We start from the raw sequence: 22,431 nt of genomic DNA, 5'->3' as shown, positions 1-22,431 counted from the left end.
ATGTTAATTGAGCAATCACCAGTTTCAAGATGTACCTGTGCAGTTGGGTGGGTAAATGCTGCAGTGAGGCATGGTAGACGTAGGAATCTCCTTCGATGCGTGCTGTATTATACTGGTGCCCCACCTGTGGATTTTCAAAGAATCTAAAAATCTTTGCACTGGTGCTTGTTCATTTTTTAATTGCATTCATTAAATGCATGTTCCCATGCATTTTTTAATTCTCGAGGAACCGTATGTGGGACCAAAGAGCACGAGACCACAGTAGTTACCCTCGATCCGCAGCCATGAGGAGCAGAGTACCTGCCCAGAGACCCAGTTTTTTGTTGCTCCACCCCAGTAAGTAGTTTCTGGAGACATCAGAAATAACCGGCTGAGCACCCACTCCCTCCCAAGCACACATACAACTGTAAATAAATATTTATGTTCTACATAGAACTGCTCAAGCAAAGTATGCAATCCCTCACACGCCATGTATTATTACTGATATTTGATAAGTTGTTCAGTGATTCATCGGCTGTTGTTCCTACAAGTGAGTTGGTGTACGAAGTGAAGAGCGGCAGGAGCAGCCCCGTCGGGGCGTGCAGCCCGTGCTTCGCTGTCACGGCTGCTCCCAGGGCAGCTCCGGCGTCCCCCTCCCGCATCGCTGGGCGCAGCTCGGTGTCACCACAGCTCGGTGCCTGTCCAGGAAAGGCATTCGGGTTTATTACACAGGAACCTGAAATGCTGCTGCGAAAGCTAAGATTGAGGTTGAAGTTGGTGCCCGGGTTTTGGATGATGGGAGAGTTTGTCCCCTGCTCTGCATCCTCCTGACAATACCCAGAGAACAACGAGAGGCTGTGCCATAAAATCTGGATTTTAATCAGATTTCCTGATCGGGGGTAGGCGGCCTTATGGCTTCGAGGTGTCAAGTCGCTGTCTGAACAGGGGAGAGGCTGCCTTTGTTCTGAGCCTGCTTGGTCTTTCGTTCTCTGTGGCCTCATGTCTAAATAATGCAAGTCGAGATCGGCAATGGCAGCTTGGCATCAGTGGTTTTCTCTGGGACTCTCTCTACCTGTGATTCCCTTCTGCAGTGTCTGGTATTTGTTTTCCACTTCTCATTTATCCCTCAGTCAACCTGTATTGAATCTCTGTGCTGTACTCACAGTGGAGAAGGAGAGTAAGCCAAAATGCATTTTGCAACTGGATGTAGACTCCCTTATTTTTTTCACAATTCTGTGTGTTACTTACTTTCAGACCTACCAGAGGTATTGTTTTTTTGCTCTGGGTACTTTATCTGCCTCCTCCTGCAGAAAAGGACACTGCGTGCTCTGCAGGGTGGAGGAGATGGGGTCTTCCCTGCCACTGTGCTCGAGGGGATCTTTTGACCTAATACGATGAGTGGGGGACAGGCAGCAGCAGGGAGGGATGAAGAAATGTCTGGCAGGGATCGCAGCTCAATGTTGTGGCCGCGGTCCAGGTGCGTGCCCAGCCGGGTAGTACGGTTAAGGGCAGTCACCAGGCACAATTTCGGAGAACACTGAGAACGGGGAGAGGCACATGCCCTGGCACGAGCGAGAACGCAGCTCCCGCTGCAAGTGAGATGAAGCTTCAGGCTTCCAAAGGCAAGAAAATAAATCCTGAAGGCAGCCGTACTTCACTTGGCTTAGCTGGAACATGGTCACACATATGGTATTTATATCAGATGCAAATGCCCAAGCAAAGGAGGCTGACCTCCTTGTCTTCAGGGTTTACGAGGGGTGGCGCTTGCTGAAGTGTCCAGGGTGACTTCAGCCACAAGTTGCAGCAGCCAAGTTATGAAACCGTAAAAAAGTGGGTGTATAGTGGAAACGGTGACAGAAAGTTTGGGGCTTTGTAACAATTTTTTAAACAGTCCTCCATTTTGCAGCCCAGCTGTTTGAATTTCACTGCACTAATACCTCGAATGGCTAAAACGTGAACTATGGCTGAAAAGAGACTGGGCCGTCGAGCTCGCACAGCTGCGAAGTCCTCTCCAATCTCGCAGGGTTTCAAACGTTTGCTTCCAGAGCGGATGGGGACAGCGCTTGGCTGGAGGATGGTGGCGTGTCGTAGCTTCTTTAGTCCCTGTGACGCTTGTGAGGTTTGGCAAATCGAACCCCCTGACTTGTGCAAACACTGCAGCTGTGTGGGGAGAGCCGCAGAGCTTGGGGATGGTCTTTGGCTGCTGCGTCCTCGTGCTGAGCGTGACAGGAGCTGTGCTGAGCTTAGAGAAACTCAGGCTGAAGGAAGACTGAGCAGATGCAGTCAGGAAAGGAGCCTCGGGAGTACATGTTTTATCGTAAGGCAGAGTCCTGCTTGCATACAACAGAAACATTGCAGGAAAAGGCTCCAGTAAATGCAGCCCTGCGTCTCCCGTCCTGAGCAAATGACACGGTGTGGGCAACACAAACGTGGCACATGCGCTGAAAAACGTCTTTTGGCAGATGCACGTGACACACAGCGTGTGTTTTGTTCACAGCTTCGATGTGGAAAATGGCCCGTCCCCGGGTCGCAGCCCGCTGGACCCGCAGGCCAGCTCCTCGTCAGGGCTGGTGTTGCACACGACGTTCCCGGGCCACAGCCAGCGCCGGGAGTCGTTCCTGTACCGGTCCGACAGCGACTATGACTTATCACCAAAGACGATGTCCAGGAACTCTTCTCTCCCAAGTGAACAGTAAGCATCAATTCCGCTTGCATCATATTTTACAGTAACTAAGAGCTTTATCTGGCCCCCTGTAATCCTCGCAGCTCTGTTAAGAGGCGCTGATGGGTGGTACTCACATTTCATAGCCTGAGTGCCCAAGACAGTCGCTGTTATGGTCTGCCAAGGCACGGCTTCCCGCTCCCCATCCTGTCCTTGAAATATTCCCCTTTTCTCCCTAATTTAGCAGAAGAGCTTTCAAATCCGTACCCTGAAATAACAGAGAATTTTTGCATTTTCCCCTTTCTTGGTACTAGTTCTTCACGTGGGAATTTGTGTTTGGGGTGCGAGGCTGCAGCTGCCTGCAGGGCAAAGCCCCGGCTGTGCTTGGGGCAGACCCGGTGCGAGCTGCCCGTGTCCCCACTGTCACTCCAGCGCTTGGCTTGCTCAGTGTTTTTCTGCACTCTGTTTTCTCCATTATACTCTCACCGTGCATTCTCAGTGCCTGCTTAACATCATCTCTGCTTTTGCCTGAAGTAGGTAACACTCCATTAGTCTGGACTATAGAAATAGGACTGTACTGATATTTACAGTATTACTCTTCTCCCTCCTGTTTTCTGTCATGGGTTGTTCGCTAGAACCAAGCGGAAAACACAGCAGAAAGCTGAGACAGATGGTTGAGCTTGAGAGGATCAATACAACGCAGAGCGTGGAGCTTAAATGAGTGTCCTGGATTTGCAGGCCTTTGTTTTAAAAGGCACAGTTTAAAGTTTTAAAGGGACCATTAAGCTATTTAAAAAAGTGCTCATAAAAGAACTGTTATGAAATCCCTACGAGTTTTGTCATGAAATGGAAATCTAAACATTGGCGAAATCTACAGGGAGAATTCTCCTGAAAGAGAACATCCCTCCCTGTTAGTGAACATTTAGTAAATATTTACCGCTCCAAATTATGCAGATACCATGTTTTGTGCAAACGGTGGATTTTAACAATTGCAAGGAGAGCCCCATCCAGCTGTGCCCAGCACCCTCATTTACAGCTGTGCTGGGGCGAGGAAAGCCCCATCCAGCTGTGCCCAGCACCCTCATTTCCCCAGCTTCACAGCTGCCAGCAGCTAGAGGTGTGTGTTTACTGCAGGCTTCAAGGCTCCTGCGTCACTCGGGAGAGCCGACATCTCCACACTGACCTGGTTTTAGCATCAGTTTTGAGATGACTTTAATTGAAATGTAGGCTTGGCAGCACTGATACCTGAGTCAGGACAAGGGGTCGTGCTCTGTGCAGCACAGCCAGGGAGAACACCCTCTGAAGGGGTGGGTGCCTCTCAGAGGTGTCTGTGGCATGCTGCACCCATGCCTGCTCCCTCATGTCTGCAGCCATGCCTTCTCTCCTGCCCGCAGCCATGGCTTCTCTCCTGCCTGCAGCCATGCCTGCTCTCCTGCCTGCATCCATGCCTTCTCTCCTGCCCACAGCCATGCCTGCTCTCCTGCCTGCAGCCATGGCTTCTCTCCTGCCTGCAGCCATGGCTTCTCTCCTGCCCACAGCCATGCCTTCTCTCCTGCCCGCAGCCATGGCTTCTCTCCTGCCTGCAGCCATGCCTGCTCTCCTGCCTGCATCCATGCCTTCTCTCCTGCCCACAGCCATGCCTGCTCTCCTGCCTGCAGCCATGGCTTCTCTCCTGCCTGCAGCCATGGCTTCTCTCCTGCCCACAGCCATGCCTTCTCTCCTGCCCGCAGCCATGGCTTCTCTCCTGCCCACAGCCATGCCTTCTCTCCTGCCTGCAGCCATGGCTTCTCTCCTGCCCACAGCCATGCCAGTTCTCCTGCCTGCAGCCATGCCCTTTCTCCTGCCTGCATCTGTGCTTGTTCTGCCTGCAGCCATGCCTTCTCTCCTGCCTGCAGCCATGGCTTCTCTCCTGCCTGCAGCCATGGCTTCTCTCCTGCCTGCAGCCATGGCTTCTCTCCTGCCCACAGCCATGCCTTCTCTCCTGCCTGCAGCCATGGCTTCTCTCCTGCCTGCAGCCATGGCTTCTCTCCTGCCCGCAGCCATGGCTTCTCTCCTGCCCACAGCCATGCCTTCTCTCCTGCCTGCAGCCATGGCTTCTCTCCTGCCCACAGCCATGCCAGTTCTCCTGCCTGCAGCCATGGCTTCTCTCCTGCCTGCAGCCATGCCTTCTCTCCTGTCTGCAGCCATGGCTTCTCTCCTGCCCGCAGCCATGCCTGCTCTCCTGCCCGCAGCCGTGCCCCGGCTCGGCGCGTCAGATGCCCGTGGCACACAGCCCTGGTGGGACGGGAGCCCACCAGCAGCCGCCCCGGGTTGCTTTGCTTTCTGGCCACGACCGGCTCTGTGCTGCACAGCGATGGCTCTGCTGTTGTCCATGGCTCGGTTAGCTAAAGCGTACTGGAGTTTGCATACACACGCAAGTGCTGTGTATAATATCACAAAAAAACAATTCCGCTTACTGACCGTGACGATATGTTTTTCTCAGAACTTCTGCTCAAATCTTCCGTGATGAAAACGGCCGGACAGAAACCCAGCGACTGAGTGACATGAAAGACTGTGGCAGAGATCAACAAAAGCCAGGAAATTCAAAGCTGACCTTTCCCCAGACCATTATGGGATTTTTTTTTTTCCCCACCGCGAGCGTGCAGCCTTAACTTTTGAATTTCCTGGCTTTTATTGCCTGGCGTTCCCGCCGTGAGCAGTCGCTCCGGCCGGGTTGGTTTGGAGACCCGCTGCCAGAGCTTTCCATCAGGAACACGGGTTTACGTAGTGTTAAATAAACGCTGTGTGGGTTAATGTTGGGTTTGGTTTGATTTTTTGTGTCCTGGGAAGCCTCCCTCTGTCAAATGCTCTTTTCTCTGGGGTGAGTGGCACCCTGTTTGAGGTAAATTTACACGTTTTCTCCATTTTTTTTTTCCCTAGGCACGGGGACGACCTGATTGTCACGCCTTTCGCCCAGGTGAGTTGGCAGCCAGTTGGCCTCTCAAATTAATTAAAAAAAAAAAGCAAAAAAACCACAAAAAAAAAAAAAAAAACCAAAAGGGGAAACCTTAGGTGGAGAAGATAACCTCTCAGGTTTTGCCTCCCTCATAGGTCCTGGCGAGTCTGCGCAGCGTGAGGAACAACTTCACGCTCCTTACCAATTTACACGGCGCCTCCAACAAGTAAGCCAGTCGGTTTGCGTTCGCTTTCACGGCTCACACGCAGCAGGGGACGGCGAGGGGGGGGACGAGGAGGGGACGGCGGCGGTCGGGGAACCGCCATGGCGGTTCCCCGACCGCCGCCGTCCCCTCCTCGTCCCCCCCCCCCCGCGCCGTCCCCGGGCTCCGGTCGCGCTGCCTGCGGCCCGCTCGGCGTTTTGCGCGGGACGCCAGGGGGCGCCAGAGCGCAGCCCGCCGTCGTCGCTCACCTCAGGGAGCCTGAGGAGGGAGCGAGGTATTTCTGCTTGAGGAAGGGGGTTGCGGTGCGTTTCTGGGCACTTCGAGTGTGTGGGATGTGGTGTCTTCCTCTCTTTGCCACCTTGGCTGCCCCAAGGCCTTCGTTAGGTGCCCAGCTCGGAGCGGAGGCGTCGGCGTTCGGTCAAGCTGAGGTGCTGCCCTGCGTTTCCATCGTTGTTTCACAAGAGAGGTGGTCACAGGCAAAGGGGAGACGCCAAGGAGGAAACCCCAAGCACGAGGCTGTGGGGACGGTGAGGATTTCCCATCAGGGCAGGCAGCAGCGGCCTGCAGCTCGGCTCTGAGGGGCTGCCCGGAGAGGACCGGCCCGTGCATCATTCCTATGTTGCATTTGTTGTCCAAAAAATCAGTGTTCTTTTACCCGGTGTGTGAAACACCAATACACGCACAGAGCAGAGGCATTTTATTGCATATTTGCGCAGATATGGGTGTGCTGTTTTGAGACACACACACTCTAATTGCACTGAATGGGGAAGGTGATGCACTGAACTTAAGATGCTGTTTTTTATACCTGCTTAACAGGAGAAACCAAACAACCACCTTTTTACGCCTTTGTCCGGAACCACCATTTCCCCTTAGCTATTTATAACGAGCCAGTCATCATCATTTTCTGGCCTGTTTTGCCCCGAGAGAGCTGTTTTGCATGCAGCCAGCATCATTCGTTCCTGGCGACGTCGGCTACGCGCCCACCCATCCCACCCCGCGATGAGCGGTTGCTGCTCGCTCCGAGTGCTGCACGCGTGGCCTGGGTGGCATCGCCTGGGTGCCCACCGTGGGCTCTACTTCCTCTCTTCCCGTGAACTCTTGTATTTTACATAAAGCTCATCATTTTATCCGGGCGTGAGGTTTTCCTCCTGTTGATTTCCGCTCGCAGAAATTTTGATCGGAAGGAACCGCCGCATTCCAAGATGGAGGTTAATAGAAAAACAGATGGCTGAAATAGATTCCTTTTTTTTAAGCTTTGCTTTTTTGAACAGCTCGAGTGTTTCAGCAGTTCCTAATGAGGAATCTGAAATTGGATGGGGACGGAAGGAAGCGAGGGCGTAACCTATAGGACACAGAGGCATCTCGCAGTGTCCTTTTGAAAACATTCCCAGATTTGATTGAGGTATAAAGTCATGTGGCCAGCCAAAGTAAAAGTCATTAAATGTTTAAACCATTATACGCCAAACATCCAAGTCCGTGGCAGAATGTGCTTCCAGACGCTGCGGAGCTTCCCGCACGGTTTCCAGACAGCTCTGCTGGGTTACAGCCGTGCTGCCAGCTCATGACTTTATCATATGTCTCATGATAAGTGGTATTTTACTTAAACTTCTGCTCTGTGGATCATGAGAATCTCAGCCTTTCTTTAGTCCCTCCTCTCCCCTCTTTTTTCCTCTCCTCCACCCCCTCTGCCCCGAGAACAAAAAAGAGGATGCTGTCCCACATATTTACAGGAATGCTGGAAAATGTGAATGCTAAGGGCTGAAGGAAAAAAAAAACATCTAGTAGTCATATTTTTTGGACTTTAACATCAGGGGGTTTAAGGCAGTTTCCTGATTGGAAAAGAGGAGAGTATGATTAATGGTTTTGGAGTGCCCGAGTTTGGCAGATGCGGCCCAGGACATGGTCAGAAAGCATCCGGCGCCCGCTGCTCATAACACACGCCGGCAAGAGAGAAGGAGCGGGAAGCAGGAGCCGTGCACGCTTGCATGTGCTGATGCCGAAGAAGGAACGGTGCTGCCGAAACCCAGATTTCTGGGTCTCTGGTGCCTGCACCCCCGCTGCCGCAGAAACCAGGATGGGCACGGCCAGGACGTAATTTGAGGATGCTGGGAGCGGTGCCGTTCCCTTTTCAGGCTCTGCAGCTTGGAATACCCTGCTGAATACGAGTTCATCCCTGCCCGCCTCCCCGAAGGGCATGTCTGTGCAATTCGGTGCAGGGTTTGGAGATACCTGGAGCACGTCTCCCCAGGTACTGGAAGCGCTGCAGCCGCAGCGTGGTGTCCCTGTTGGGGAGTTTCTGTTTTTTAGAGATTTCAAGATTTGTCTTTTCAAAGGCTCAGTAGAGGCAGGTCAGGGCAGATTTTCGGAGAAGTCTGCATCCAACGTGTGCGCCCTGTGCTGAACCCTTCGAAGAATCTGGGGCCCATAGCTCCCTCCAGAAGAGCCGAGCCTTTGAAATCCCAGTCGGCAAGCGGATGCTGCTCGGGAGCAGGCTTTGGAGCCCTGCCGGCCCACGCACTGCCGGCGGATCGGGAGGCTGGGGCCGAGGGTTCGGACAGGACCGTAGCTGCATTACTCTACCGCAGATCTTACCTGGTTAGCGAGGCCTTCCTGGAGCACTTCTGAAGAACCCCCTGGAGCTACAATTGCAGCAGAATTGAGCCGCTCACTTGCTTTGATTTTAGCTTCAAAGGAGAGCTGGCAAATAATGGATGTTTCAGTTCAGTGGCTGACTCAAAAAACTGGGGGTAGGAGGTTGGCTAAGAGACAGTGTAGGGAAATCTGGCTTCAGTTAAAATGTATCAGAAACTTCCTAGGGAAGCAAAAGCCCAAAGTTTCATTTTTGGTCAGGCTGAAATAACACATTCAATCCAAAATGGAGGATCTTGATTTTGGTGTGAACTCTTTTTAACTGCTTTAAAAAAGAAGTCTCTTTTTCCCCAAATAAATTATGGTTTCAACTTGAAAAATTAACAGTTTTATTTGGCAAATCTCACAATGAAATATTTTGACATTTGGAGAAATACCGCACCCTTTTTCCAGTCAGACCCTGTTTGCTTGACTTGAGCCAATTTTTCACACAGCTTTTGCTCCTTCCGATATCCACACTTTAGTGATGAAGTTGTTGCTCCTAGTCAAGAAAAATGTCCTTCAGCTGTTTCAGAGCTTACGCTAGTGACTGCAGCCTCTTCTTGCTGCAGGTGCTGCTTGCTTCCAGGTGCAATTCAAACTGTTAACTGTAGGGTTTAAAGCCGTGCATTCCTCACCTTACCTGTGGCAGTGCCTTACGGTCTGCATGCTGGTGTAGCAGTAGGTGTTACTTTAGGGTTGAGTCCAGACCTTGCAGGCAAAAGGTTTTCAGGAGAAGGCCTTGATTCTGGGGGACCCACTGACCCCTTCAGCCACAGAGACTGGCCTTTGCTGACTTCCAGGCATATTTTGAGCAGAAAGTTGCAGCAGCAGTGTGGAATGATGGCACATCTTTCCTGGTATAGCTTCTTTTCAGCATGTGTGTGTGCTTAGCCAGGGGACATAACATCTTGGGGTTTTCCTAACGTATATTGATATTGCTCGTTAACTGCCAAATCATTTTAAATTGTTTTGGGCTTCTTTGTGAATATGAAAAAGGGTTTTTAACTGTGGGAGTTGGCAGTTTAGACTGCCAACAGGTTTTGAAATGATAAAATAATACCTATTCACAGAGTATTCTTTATCCCTCTTAGGAGATCTCCAGCAACGAGTCAGCCACCTGTCTCCAGAGTTAACCTGCAAGGTACGTGTGTCACTCTGATAACCACCTGCAAGGTTGAATGTAGGTGAAGGCTTATTGCACATCATTTTACCAACAGCTGCTCCTCTGCCCCCTTTCTCTGGTGCAGTTCCTGACTCATAGAGCTTCTTCTGGGTTACTTGTGCAAAACCAGTATGAGAGAACCATCAGGCCCAAAATATTGTTATTTTAATAGTTTGGGGTTGGGATTTATCCTTGTACGTTAGCATAAAAGACAAACATGATTTTGGTGGGATAGTCATGGCCACAGTGACTGCTATTTTTCTGAGTCCCTATGCTGCACAGGCCTGGACAAGCCCCAGCCTACAAGCCTTGAACAGGCTCAGACACAGCTGTATTTTTTTATTCTGTTTTTTGTTTGTTTTTTTTTTTCTGTTTGTTTCCATGTGATCTGTGTAAAAATTGCAATCTCAAAAACCTTTCTTGGGTGAAACTTCATCTGCTTCTGTTAGGCTGCCCTAGAACAGCATTTTTTTTGTTTCCTTGCTTGCTTGCGATCTGTTGAAATCTACGTTTAGCAATGGAAGGAGAGCAGAAGTCAGTGAGTGTGGCTAATCGCATCTTCTTTCCTGTCTCCTCCCCCCTGCACACCATGTCAGCTTGTCCTCACCCCTGTGTCAGCTCGGAGACCACAGCAAACGCGAGTAGGTTTGTCTGTAGTGGTGGAGGAGAGTAACACCGAGCAAAGCCCGCAGACGGAGCGTTCCGCGTGCAGCTTGCACTAGAGTCTGGGCGAGTGAGGGACCCCTGAGGGGGCTCAGCCTCTGCCTGGGCTGCCAGAGCAAGGCAGGGTGGGCATCAGCGTGAGCCCAGCAAGCAGAGGCAGGGAGCAGTTGTGGTGGGAGCAGGGGGCTGCTCAGGTAGGGTGAAGTACTGAGGATGGGATTCAGAGGCATCCTGCGTATAACAGGTTTCTTTGTTTTTATGCCTGGGTTTAGCCATGCAGTGCTGAGGGCTTGCGGGACCCCTCTCAGGAACAGAGCTGGCCCTACTTGCACTAGTTTAAAGGTTACTCACACGGAGAAGGAGATAAGGTTTGGAGGCCTGCCCATTTGTAAGGTTTAATCTCAGCCTTTCTGATAGTTATGTGCTTAGAGGGACTAATAAAGCTTAATTTTTACAGTGTGTGAAACCTGGATAACTATTGTTTCCTTTCATGTATTACTTACTGTCTGTCCTGGAGAATTCCAGACTGGGTTCCTCAAAACCTGTTAATGGGATGTGGAAACCTCTGATGCAGAGAGGAAACTGGACATCATGAGCTTAAATACCTTCTCCTTCACTCCCTCTCTCCATCAACAGTGTCAGGGCCAGCAGGAATGCAATTGGTCACTTTATATAAAAACCTATTCTGGCAAGACTTTGATTTTTGTGGCCTATGTGGGGGGGGAAAAAAAAATCGTGGAAAACTTTGTAAGCTTTCCATAGATCTGTTTATGTAGTTTCCAGAAACTAATAACAAGGAGAGAATTCCCTTCCAGGAACTTTTTAGATTAATTTTCTTAACACTTTTCTGTGGAATTGCTTTCAACTTGTTAACACTTTGTAGATATTTTTCTGCAGTATTTTTGATATGAGCCATAGGATGCTTGTTGCTTTTTAGCTAACTCAAGCTCTAATGCTGGGAATACGTGAAGATTTCAGCTTCCAATGTGCCTGAAAGGATTGACACACATAATTGTACAGCAAGTTTTGTTACCCTGCAAAGCTCAAAAAGAGAAAGCAACTGAGAAGAGTCCAACTGTTAATATATTAACATCTTACCTGAGATGTGAAAAAAGAAAATGTCCAGATGTGGGAATGAGCCACGCTGGGTGCATTTTCAGTATGCAGATTTTTATTTGGTAACAGAAGAACTGTAGAAGAAAACTGCAGCTCAGCAGCTTGTGGAATTTGTAAAAAGTAGAGAAATATAGGCTGGATTCGTGGCCCCTCAAGTAGACGAGTTCTTAACCACATAACTGACTTTAGATGAAGTCTTCAAATGAAACAATAAAATGTGAGATGCATCATTACAACCGAAGTGAATTGTGACATTTTGTAGATAAGAAATATTGTTGAGGTTGATAGGAAATTGTGTTATTTCCTACGTGAAGGAAGCCAATGTTGACATGATTAGTGAAAAAGCGTGGGGTTCTTGGTTACATTCAGTTTCAGATTACTTTTGTTGATGGATTTCATCAGCTCTGACAGGATCTTGTCTCCAGGCTGAAGCAATCCCTTCATGGCCAGCCTAAGACATTGCATCTGCCGTGCTGTCACACCCCTGTGCTGAGGGTGTCGGGAGTCAGCTTGCTGAGAAGGGGCAGCAGCTCTGACACAAGGAGGGAAGACGCTGAAAACCAGCCCGATAGAGCTGCCCGACTCGCAGATCGTCAGGTGGTCTGCGAGGCTTGGAGTCGTAGCCGAGAGAGGGGACGCGCTCTGTGCTGGTGAGGCCAGCACCCAGACACAGCTGTCTGGTTGCTCCTGTAGAGGCTGTGTACTCCATGCTCACGTGAAAATGGAGGCAGTGAGGAATGCCAGTGTTACTCTATCCTGCAATTATTTATTTTCTTTGTGCTTGTCTAGCATGTCAGCCAGGACCATTCTGAATCTCTGACCTTATTGTTGCGCGTGGTGTCCCACCCCAGAGTGCATTCCAGGTTCCTGTAGAGCCTCTTTTGTTTCCCTGGAGGCTGTAGTCGTTCTAGACAGCCGTTCCCTTGGTCAGTTCGGTTGTTGCTTGCCTTTACCTAGTTACAGCCATCGTCACATATTGTAACTCTTTGCAGTATAGCAGAAAACAATGACAGCAGTTTACTTTCTAAGGAAGTTTCCATTTAAATGCAGCAAGAGCAAAGATTTTTAGGGGATTTTTTTTTTTTCAGCGTTTGCAGCTTTTTTCCCCTAGATGGCTTCTGCTTTGGAAATTATGAAAGGAAGGGGAGATTTTCCTATCAGAACGCTTCCAGTGCTGTGCCAATGGCTCCTGTGTCTGAAAGGACGCAGGGTGTTTTCCAGAAAGTTTTGGAGAAGGAAACAGTAATGTTTTGATTGGGACTAGGCTGTGTTACATCCCTCTAGATAAAAGAATGTGTTTTGAAATGAAATGTGTTTATATGTGCTAAATTGGTTAGTCGGCAAAGTTCGGAGTTTTCTTTTAGCACTCCCATGTCACACATTGATTCATAGATTTACCACAATCAATTGACATCAGTATGAGCACCTCGTATATGTCTCCTTTTATTTGTCATTAGTGGAGTGATTTATATCCTGTTATAAAAAGTACAGAACTCAGGGTTTAAAGCATACTAGCATACATTAAGAAAATTAACCCGGAGGGAGACAAATTACGTTCAGCGTTTGCACTGAAAGTAATAGATGCCAGCTGTTTACTCCAGCTAGAATATTACGGGATTTGTCAGTTGTTTCAAACAGAGAGGAGCCAAATCTGTTGCTAGTGTACTCCGAAGGAGTTGCATCACTGAGGACCCAGGCCCATGGCGAAATGAATGAGCTGTCTCGAAATTACGAAATTCTCTTTCTTTTTTGCTTTCATTTGCTTGAGAGCATGAAAAATTCTGGACAGGTTTTGTATGGGACAAAGTGCTTTCAAAGCTGATACTGATGTCACTGCAAATTTCAGAGCTTTCTTAACCTTATAACCACAGCCATAAAAGGAAGAGGAATATGTATTGAACATCCTGTGTTTTGTCCTTGGTATCAGCTTAAGTAAATCTGGCAGATTTTTCCTGTTATTTTGTTATAACTGCAGATCACAGGAATGAACAGAATTGCTTTTATGAATTAACTGAGAAACCATAACATGGAAATGCAAAGCCGTAGCCAAAAGTACATAAATCCTTAATTAGCTCGTGTACTCCGCCGCTGGGAGGGATAATGGGAATGCTTTGGACCATGAGGCTCCGAAGCGGCATGTAGCGTTACAGAGTGCAATTGCGTGGGGCCAGCATTGTGAACGGGTGCTGCCCAGCTGCCTTCTCTGGAGTTACAGAAACGATGATATAAACACATTGTCGCATAAGTGTCTGTGATGTTTCTTTCTCCTATTTTTTTTCTTTTAAATGAGGCCTCTGCCACAGTTACTTTCCTTGACCTCTGTGCTACCTTGGGCTCAGTGACTCCATCAGTGCCTTCTCTTCTCGATTCAGCTCTCCCCTCCCCTGGCATCAGTGAAAGGTCTTTAGTTCCTACCCAATTCATTCAACTAATAAAATCTTTAACCAGCAACAAGTCTGGCGGTTCCTACTTAGTTTTGTTCCTTCCTTTATATTTATTCATTTAATTGGCCCTGATTCCCTCTGAATTAAATTATCTTTCGCTGGCTGCCACATTCAGTCTAAGCCTCTTATTATTTCACACATTTTGGTACAATGTTTTCTCCATCTGTTTTGCTTCCTTTGTATTTTTCTGAGGACTTCTTCATATTGTCCTATTCTTTCTCTCGGCTCAGCACAGGATCGGTGCTGTTTTCTTAGATTCCCAATATGAAGGCCTCTCCCTCACTGCACATCAGTGGTCGTGTACCAGTCTTCGTGTTTGTCTGAACTGGCACAGGCTCTTCATGCCATCGCCTCACCTTCGCAGCGCATGTGTAAAAGCCCGTGCGTTACCTGTGAGCGCCGCTGTAAATGAACCCCCTCCTCCCTGTCGCAGAGGTTGTAGGCAAGGTGCTGCACCAGTCGTCACGCAACAGGGAGCAAGAAGCCTCTCCCGATGAACAGGGGGACAGGGCAGAGGTGGCACCTTTCTGTCGGAAGATCGATACCGAGGTGGACAGTATTTTCCCATACTGGTTCATTTGATAGGTTGTGGTGTTTGGATGTTACTGATGGCGAAGCGTGGTGTTAAGGGTCAAACACTGTTGTGTTCTTCCTGGAGCTGTGAGGGCTTTGCAAAAACTTTTCTCAGGATCAGGCAACGGAGTGCCCCTTGGATACTTTTGACACTGAATAATTATAGTATGTCCTCACAATTAATTATATACCTAGCAGTGTAATATAGCTGATTTGCTTTGCAACCTGAGGCTTTGGGGGGTGTAGCGCTTTGGGATATGTCACACACAGGCTTTTCAGGGCTCATGGGATTAAAGCTTTGTTAAAATTCCTCTCTGGGGGTGGGAGTGAGAGATTGGTATTTTTCTTGCTCATGCCTTAGCCTCTGCTTTCCTGTACATCTGCACGTTTGTCTGCACTTCTCACATGCCTTTACACGAACTCAAAACTTGTACTCTTTCATTTTTTATATGTGGGTGTAAGGTGTACATGGACTTGTGCACGAACATTTGTATAAAGCATAAACAAAAGACTGGATAATGCTAGTGCTAATGAGAGTCCCAGCTTTCTGTAGGAGTTAATGAGCCCTGTGCATCAAAGTCAGCTCTTGGTTACAAATATCTATAAATCCCAAGTAATTAGTGTGAAGCTAGTGCTCTTCCATCATACTTCCTCTGCTTCGTGTGCAGAGAATGGCTCTGGGCATATGCAAAATAGAGGACACATTTTGAAATTCTGTTGGTCTGTTGTGAGTTTGGCTGAAGATCTGACCTTTTGATTGTGAGAAAGGCTGTACAAGTCAAGTGGATGTGGTGTTTTAGGCTTTTAACTAGTGTGCAAGAGGAGCCAAATAGCTGAGCTAAAAAGTAACTGATTGTGCACATAAATTCAGTGGTGCTGTAGACTTACTTATTGGTTACTAACTTATTATTACTTGATTTAAAGAATACAATGCTATAATGGGGCAGATTATTTAGAAACTAAGCAAAGCTGTAAAAGAAATCAGACAGATAGCAGCTTAATGATGTGACTGAGTAAAATTAAGGCTGTCAAACGGTAAAGTGATTCTTACAGCTTGGAGAAATTAAAACTGTGTTTCAAAGTGAACTTTAAGAATTACCTACAGAAAAAGCGAGAGCAGCTGAGGGAGCCCCAGATGGCCCTGGGGCCGTCCGCAGGCTGCTTCTTGCTCTTGGGGGGTAGTTCATTCCCGCAGAGAGTCCGTTTCGTGTGTTGCGCCTGCCTGCGAACACACACCCCCTGAAAGTTGGACTCATGCTTCTTAGTAAGTATTTCAGTTATGCTATTGACGTCAATGCAGTCATTAAATAGATTGCCGGCCCTCCCATCAGTAAACCTGTGCCAAAGACCTAGAGGCAGACACATTTTAAAAGAAGAACATCAGGTTTTCTTTTAGCATTTGGAGAGAATAAGGGAAAAGTTTCTTCTGAAGTCACAATGCTTTGCAATAAGGGGGTTTTTTTCCTTAATTTTCTAAGACTCATTTTCTGTGAAGATAATTGCTGCATTTTATTTAACACACTTTTGTTATTTTACTGTGCCCATAAACAATTTCAAATGAGACTAAAGAGCAATTTTTTGCAATCAGCTCCAGCCGAAAAATGACACTCATTTTAGGTCTCCCAGCTAGATTTATTTGTGTATCAAGTAACAGAAGGTATTCAGGCAAACCTGTTTAGCCTTTGACTCCAGAAATTCTGCGAGGATTGATTTCATGACATCTATATAAGAAAATAGCCTTCATTTCTCCTCGGCAGGCTCTGAAGACATACAAGCTAATCATGACTCCATAGCAACAGATAAAAACTGTTTTCCCCTCCGCCCCACCTGTGGATGTCACATGAAGATGCTACACGTGCTGCTGCCATCAGGAGCCTGTCACTCCCTGGGGCCCAGCTGACATCTGTCGCCGTGGGGCGAGCGGCCCCGATGCCAGCGGGACTCCCTGCGTGCACTCACGCCATCCTGCTGTACTTCTGGGGTGGACTGGGCTCTCCTGGGCTGGCCGAGACGTCCATGCAGTACCGTGGCCAGGGAGCTACCTACCTCCTGGAGCTGCCGTCCTCGCTGTTGCTGAAGGCAGCGCCAGGTTGTGCAGTTCTCCTTGACCGGTATCAGGCATGGCTCTGGCCATCAGACAGAGGCTCCAAAAGGGGCTGTCACCTGAAAACCGAAGGATATGTATAGATGGCATCCTCACCCAGGTGGAAGGAGTACCTTTCCTTTGACAAGAGGAGCAGGTTAGGTATGTTGTAATCAACAGCAGCAGTGTGTTTTTGAAGAACAGCTGAGGAGCCAAACCTCAGGTTTTTTGTTGAGGTTGTCATTTCACTGATGATACCACACTCTGTTACGTAGGATAAAACCATAAAAACAGTCATAGGTTATTAAAAAGGCTTCTCTCTGATGGATGGTTTCTTTCTGAATGATCCAGGCAACTACAAACCCAAGGTGGCAATGAAGAGATCTTCGTAGTGGCATGCTCTCATTGTGTCCCGGTATTCACTCTGCTCTTTAAGCGCAGGTCAAGCCCTGAAAGCCCTATATTGCTTTACTCAGCTCCCATTCCCATTGGATTGCTTAAGGCCTCTGCGAAGACAATAGGACTTTGCCATCGCTAATATCAGTGTTGATAAAATCTGTGTTTCTTTGTTTTCTGCACAGAATGATAATAGTTGCTGTGGGTGAGATTTTGACATTGCAGTCTTCAGCGTACTGAATCAGTTCCATATGAGTTTGAGAAATGTGTGCTTGATCTGAGACAAAAAAACCAAACCAAAACAAACAAAAACACCCAAACCAAACTTCTGGCAGGCAGTTTTGTTTGGTTTTGGGGGTTTTTTTAGGTTGTGGGGCACAGTTTGTGCATGCCTTAGTGATGAATAGGGTTCTTCATTGTCCCACTGATTTGAGCCCCTTCAACTTCCGTGTCATCAGCATTTTCCAGCTAGTGGGAGCTGAAAGAGACTCCTGAAAGCACCCATCAGCTCATCCCTGCTGCAGCTATATATAAGTTTCTCCTTCCTCCCCCGAGGTTGAGCTCACTGCTGCAGCATTGTGTCCCGGACACAGCTGGCCATGGGAGTGTGAGAGGCTGCATCCGAGTATCTGTGCGGAGACGTTCCCAGGGTAATGCACTGCACAGATCCCAGAGCCATCAGCCTGTCCTTGGGCAGTCCCAATGTTCCAAACTTTGCCCTCCTGCAGGATCTGATTCCACATGTAAGTTGCTGTCTTGTTGTGTTTCAATCAGTAAGTATTTCTAACTTTGTGTTTTGATTGTCAGCGGCCGAATCGTTCGGTCCCTAGTTGGGCAGGAACTCCCGCTGACTGTTTCATATTTATTAGTCTTGGTGGGAGCAGTGTTTGATTCCAGTTTGTAGGGGCATATACAGAGGGTAGAGTGCTGGCCTTGGTGGACAGAATTTGAATTTGCCCCTTGTCCTCTGCAGGGTAGACGTTTTGCTCAGCGGTTAACTCGACAGTTATAGGATAAGAATTGTAAAGATTAAAACTGTAAGAGCTTTTAAAGTCAGTGTATAATCCAGGTAGAATTAAAAGAGGAAGTAAAGGAATGCTAACGCGCTTTTCCCTCTCGTCAGTTAGGGAATGGCATCCGTTCTGACAAATGGTTTAGACTCGCCAGTTCCCAAGCGGTGATACTGAATAGTGAGCATATTGACTGTTTTCAACGTTCAAATCACCCAGAAATGCTCTGGTGTGGTATCTTTTCATCTCCTGGTTGACTAAAAAAGATTTATATAGTTAAGCATGGTATGCTTAATGTAAGCATAATGTCATTGTGCAACGGGTAGAGAATGTTACGCTAATAGTTAATGAAACATTTTATTGTAATATTCTTTTCTCTGTAAGAAGTGTCTGTAAATGACAGCCTTAAGTATTGTATAATTGCGATAATTTTTTGACAGAAGGGAAACAACTGTTAATTATTTATCATTGTTAAGAAAACATGCCAGGTTTTTAAGTTAATTCATTCCCTGGAAAAATATGTATGCTTACAAAGATTAAAATTTTAAAAAACATCTAAATACGTCCATCTCTGTGGAATGTGTTTTGATGTCTAAAGGTATCATCGATTGACTTTGTGTGTTCAGGTGCTTAATAATCTTAGGAATTCAGAATGAAAAACAAAAAACAAACCCAAACCCCCCCGAAATCTCTGTGTTGATTTGACAATTAATGTCTTTTGATTTTGTATTCAGTACTGTGCCTGTCAAAGGCCAGTGTCACACAGCCTTTCATCAACCAGAAGAGGAGTAGGATCTGACCCAAGATCAGATTCTGTGTTTTGTTGTTTCCTAGGAGCCATCATCAGTTGCCATTATTCAGTGCTAAATACTTATGTAGTTACATTTAACTTTAAAGGCTACGCTTTTTAATGTAGATGTTCTAGTATAAATATCCTGCTGTCATAAATATACCTTTCCAAGAGGAAATTAAACATCTGTGCATATGAAAACTCCTCTACCGTACCTCCACACTCTTAAAAAAAAAGATTTCTTAAGCAGACATTTTTGCGTTGTATCTAAAAAAACTCCAGGTTCCAGGCGTTTAGAGCAAGGCTTTGGATCCAGCTTGCCAGGGCCCTTAGAGCACTTTCCAGACACCCCAATGTTTTCATTTAAAATGGGCTGAATCTGGTTAGGCCTTTCATGCTGCAAGCATGTGTCTGGGGAGGTTTTACAAGCTTAGCACTTAATATCAAAATGATTCTAAAATGTCACATTTTACAAACAGTATATTTTCTTTAAATACCATGTATTAGGTTGACAAAAGCAGGACACAGTTACAGCAATCGTTGTGTTCTCTGAAAACAGTCTGCTATTCTGAGAAGTGGAAAAGCCAGCCTGTCTTCCTGCTCCCCTTCCCTCCCTGCCTCCTTCCAACTCTGAGTTTTATGAGGAGTGACCTGAAATTGCGTTCTTGCTGTTACTGACTCGAGTGCAGGACATTCGGATCCGTGCTGGGAGCACTCGCGCTGGTTTGGGGCAGTCCGAAAGGCCGTGGCGTAGCCGTTTGCTCTGCGGGGACTATCAGCCGATGAGTTAAGTGCTGCGTGGGGCCGATCCTGCTAGCAAAACCTCAAAGAATTAAACATTCACAAGTTGGCAACGCATTAGCAAACAAGTACAGGGTTTGTCAATAGTAGACCTTGCTAGCATTTGACAGTTGTGAAATGTTTTCCTCCCTTTCTTCCCAAAGATACTTCTTGAAGAAGAGAAATCCAGATACAAGTTTCCAGTCTAACTGGAGTATTTTCTGTTTTAGCAGTAATACTTAATGGGACATGGTCCACAACCAGAGTCTAGTCAAATATGTATGCTGGGCCTTCATCTTAATTCAGGATGAATTTTGGGCAGGGTGTTTCCCGCAATTCCTGTTACTGAAATGTCATGAACTGTTTGCAGCTTCCTGGGATTCAACTATATTGTGTGAAACATTAAAATATTTCCATCCACTTACAGTGGGAATGTACTATCCAGGTAAAAGCCAAAAATCTGTTACTTGCACTTTGTAGATCAGGAACAAAAAAATGAAACACAAGAAGAGATGATGCTCACACCACATTTTTCAGCAGCAGCTGCTCGTTCTGAGCCTGCCTTTGTAACACATCTAAATGTGGTCAATTTAGCACGCTGCTAGAATGTCTCTTATTGCACATTGCCTTAAATGGAAAGTCATGCGCAGCTTAAAATCGGATGTTTCACAGAAATTGTATGAATTTCACTGAATTTATTTCGCAGAATTTATTCCTTCAGAGAAGTAGCATGAATGACAGCACAGAGACCTTGGCCAAGGCTAACATGAGGTACCTCAATTATGCTGCTAAACGTAAGAAATTCTGAAAGCTGCCACATAGCATAAAACTTGAAGCATTAGAAGTAACCACTGGAATAATCTGCAGCAGGCCAACCCATATTTGACCTTCACTGGGGAACATTTCCATTTCCACAGCCATTTAATCTGGTATTTTAACTAAGATTGTTAATAAGGGTGCCTTTACTATAGCTGACATTTTTATTTCCCTGGACTCAGTTTGAGGTGCTTAAATAAGTATATTTTGAGGGCGTTAATTAAATGTATTTTGAGAGTGGAAGGCTGTTCTTACCTACGCTGGCTGTAGCGGTTTGAGAAGCCCTTACACTTCTAGTCTGCCTGTCCTTGCTGGGTTCGAGTTTATCCCCCATCTGCCCCTGCAGGGCAGCTCTCTGATTGCTTAGCTCTAGTGTAAACAGCCCAGTTTGGGTCAGGACTGAGACCCCAGGTTTGAGGAAGGTAATCGTGCAGGACTCGGACCGACAGATTTAATCACCTTCTACCTAAAATGATCCAGCTGTAAGGAAAAAAACAAATTATTATCTGGTTGTTCTATATTACCTATTTCTGATTCTGGATAACCACAAAATGAATCTGATGCTGTGTCCCTGGCAATGTTGGGGAAAATATGGTCCAGTTCTGACCCATGTCCCACACACATCTCTTTAAAAGCTGGCGACCAGGGTGTGATGGCCTCGGTCTGAAGGTGACACAGAGGCACAGTAGAGAATAGCACGTGAAGGGATTAATATGGAATATTAAAAGCTGTCAAAACAACGATGCTGGTTTGTAGGATACTGACATCTCCCTCTTCCTCCCCACCCTTTTACCCATGGGACTTACTCTGTGATTTTAAACAGATTATTCTAAAAGGCTGTACGTGCAGTTCAGTAAACATAAAGCACACTGAGTCACAGCTACGAACAGCTGAATTGTTCGCTAGGGTAGATTAATACAGATGATTAGCACAGTGAATACTTTAGCTCTGTTGTCAGCTACTGCAGGTCTGAAGATTTTTAGTTTTGTGACTTGAGGCTCACTCCAAATGTTCAAGAGTTACAGTGTGTGGACGTGCAAAAAAGTGAATCCAGACATCCCGGGGTGCCACAGAGAGCTGGCTGAAGGGTGCTCGCTTAACATGCAAACCGTTGTGCGTTGTCGAAAGCTGGGGGATCACCGATGAAGAAACAACTTTTTTAATTGCATGTGCCTTCAGATTGTTCAAGCCATTTCTGCTGGTTCTGCTCTGTGACCGACCCACGATCGGCAGTGAGCAATACTCTGACTTCCTACAGTGTCGTGTGGTACAATTGCAGATCGGTCGATAGGGCTTACTCAGAGTATCACTTGAAAACCAAATACGTCAAAACAGGTCTTTTTTGCAATGTGCTGTGTGCTTGAGTGGCTCTGCTCAGTGCAGAGCAGCAATATCTCTGGGTTTCAGCTGTAGGATGACAGTCATATTCATTTATTTTGAGAGGCTGAATGAGGGCAGAAAGTTCAAATAAGGTAAATTGGCGAGGTTGACATTATTACCCTTTGGGTACGTAAAATATCTGTTGTAGGACAACAGATTAAAATTCCAAAGGAAATCATTTTTTTAAGCTTCTGTCCTAAAGGATAATGCTTTCAAGAAATTACATTTAGCCATGAAAAAACCCCATTTAATTATATTTTACAATTAATATCGTTTAAATGGCTGGTATGGTGGCTCAAAACATAACGGATGACTGTATGCGCAGTCTTTCCAAGGCTGAGAGCGGGGCATACAGACACGAAGGTTGATATGGGTCTTAAAGATTTCTTGTGAATTATGGTTGAGATGCTTTCAGAAGCCACATTCCTAGCATTCGTATTGAAGACCTTAAGGAAATTAAATTGAGAGGAAATGGAGGACAATTCTGTGTTGAATTGTAACCTTTCCAGGAGCCAAGGAAGCTGATTTAAACAGCTCTAACATTTTACCAATAGCCAGTTCTACATTGCTGTGGTAACGTGGGGAACCTTATTCTGACCCTCATTTAAAATTTATGAATAATTTGTCTTATGAAGAGCTATAGATTATTAATAAACTTTGTCTTTGCATCTAATGCAGGTGTCCAAGTGGAGCTTTTCAGGTAGATCAGCACTGTGCTTTGTACCTCCAGGATTCGTTCCTGAGGTTCCTCTTCCATTTCCTACTCCAGTATTTGTTCCACCACAATT

General features: G+C 46.8%; 1 protein-coding gene across 3 annotated transcripts in view; it reads left to right on the top strand.

Annotated features, from left to right (window-relative positions):
• PDE4B (phosphodiesterase 4B) overlaps positions 1–22,431 on the top strand; it is a 231,573-nt gene that overhangs the window by 165,711 nt on the left and 43,431 nt on the right. For all 3 annotated transcript variants that reach the window (XM_075424282.1, XM_075424283.1, XM_075424284.1), the window contains 4 exons: positions 2,477–2,671; positions 5,561–5,597; positions 5,732–5,802; positions 9,522–9,571. In XM_075424282.1, the coding sequence (XP_075280397.1) occupies positions 2,477–2,671; positions 5,561–5,597; positions 5,732–5,802; positions 9,522–9,571 (353 nt within the window). The remainder of the gene's footprint in view (positions 1–2,476; positions 2,672–5,560; positions 5,598–5,731; positions 5,803–9,521; positions 9,572–22,431) is intronic.

The sequence above is a fragment of the Opisthocomus hoazin genome, chromosome 6 (genome assembly GCF_030867145.1).
Source record: "Opisthocomus hoazin isolate bOpiHoa1 chromosome 6, bOpiHoa1.hap1, whole genome shotgun sequence".
In the NCBI taxonomy this organism is placed as follows: domain Eukaryota; kingdom Metazoa; phylum Chordata; class Aves; order Opisthocomiformes; family Opisthocomidae; genus Opisthocomus; species Opisthocomus hoazin.
This window is presented reverse-complemented; position numbering and strand designations above follow the sequence as displayed.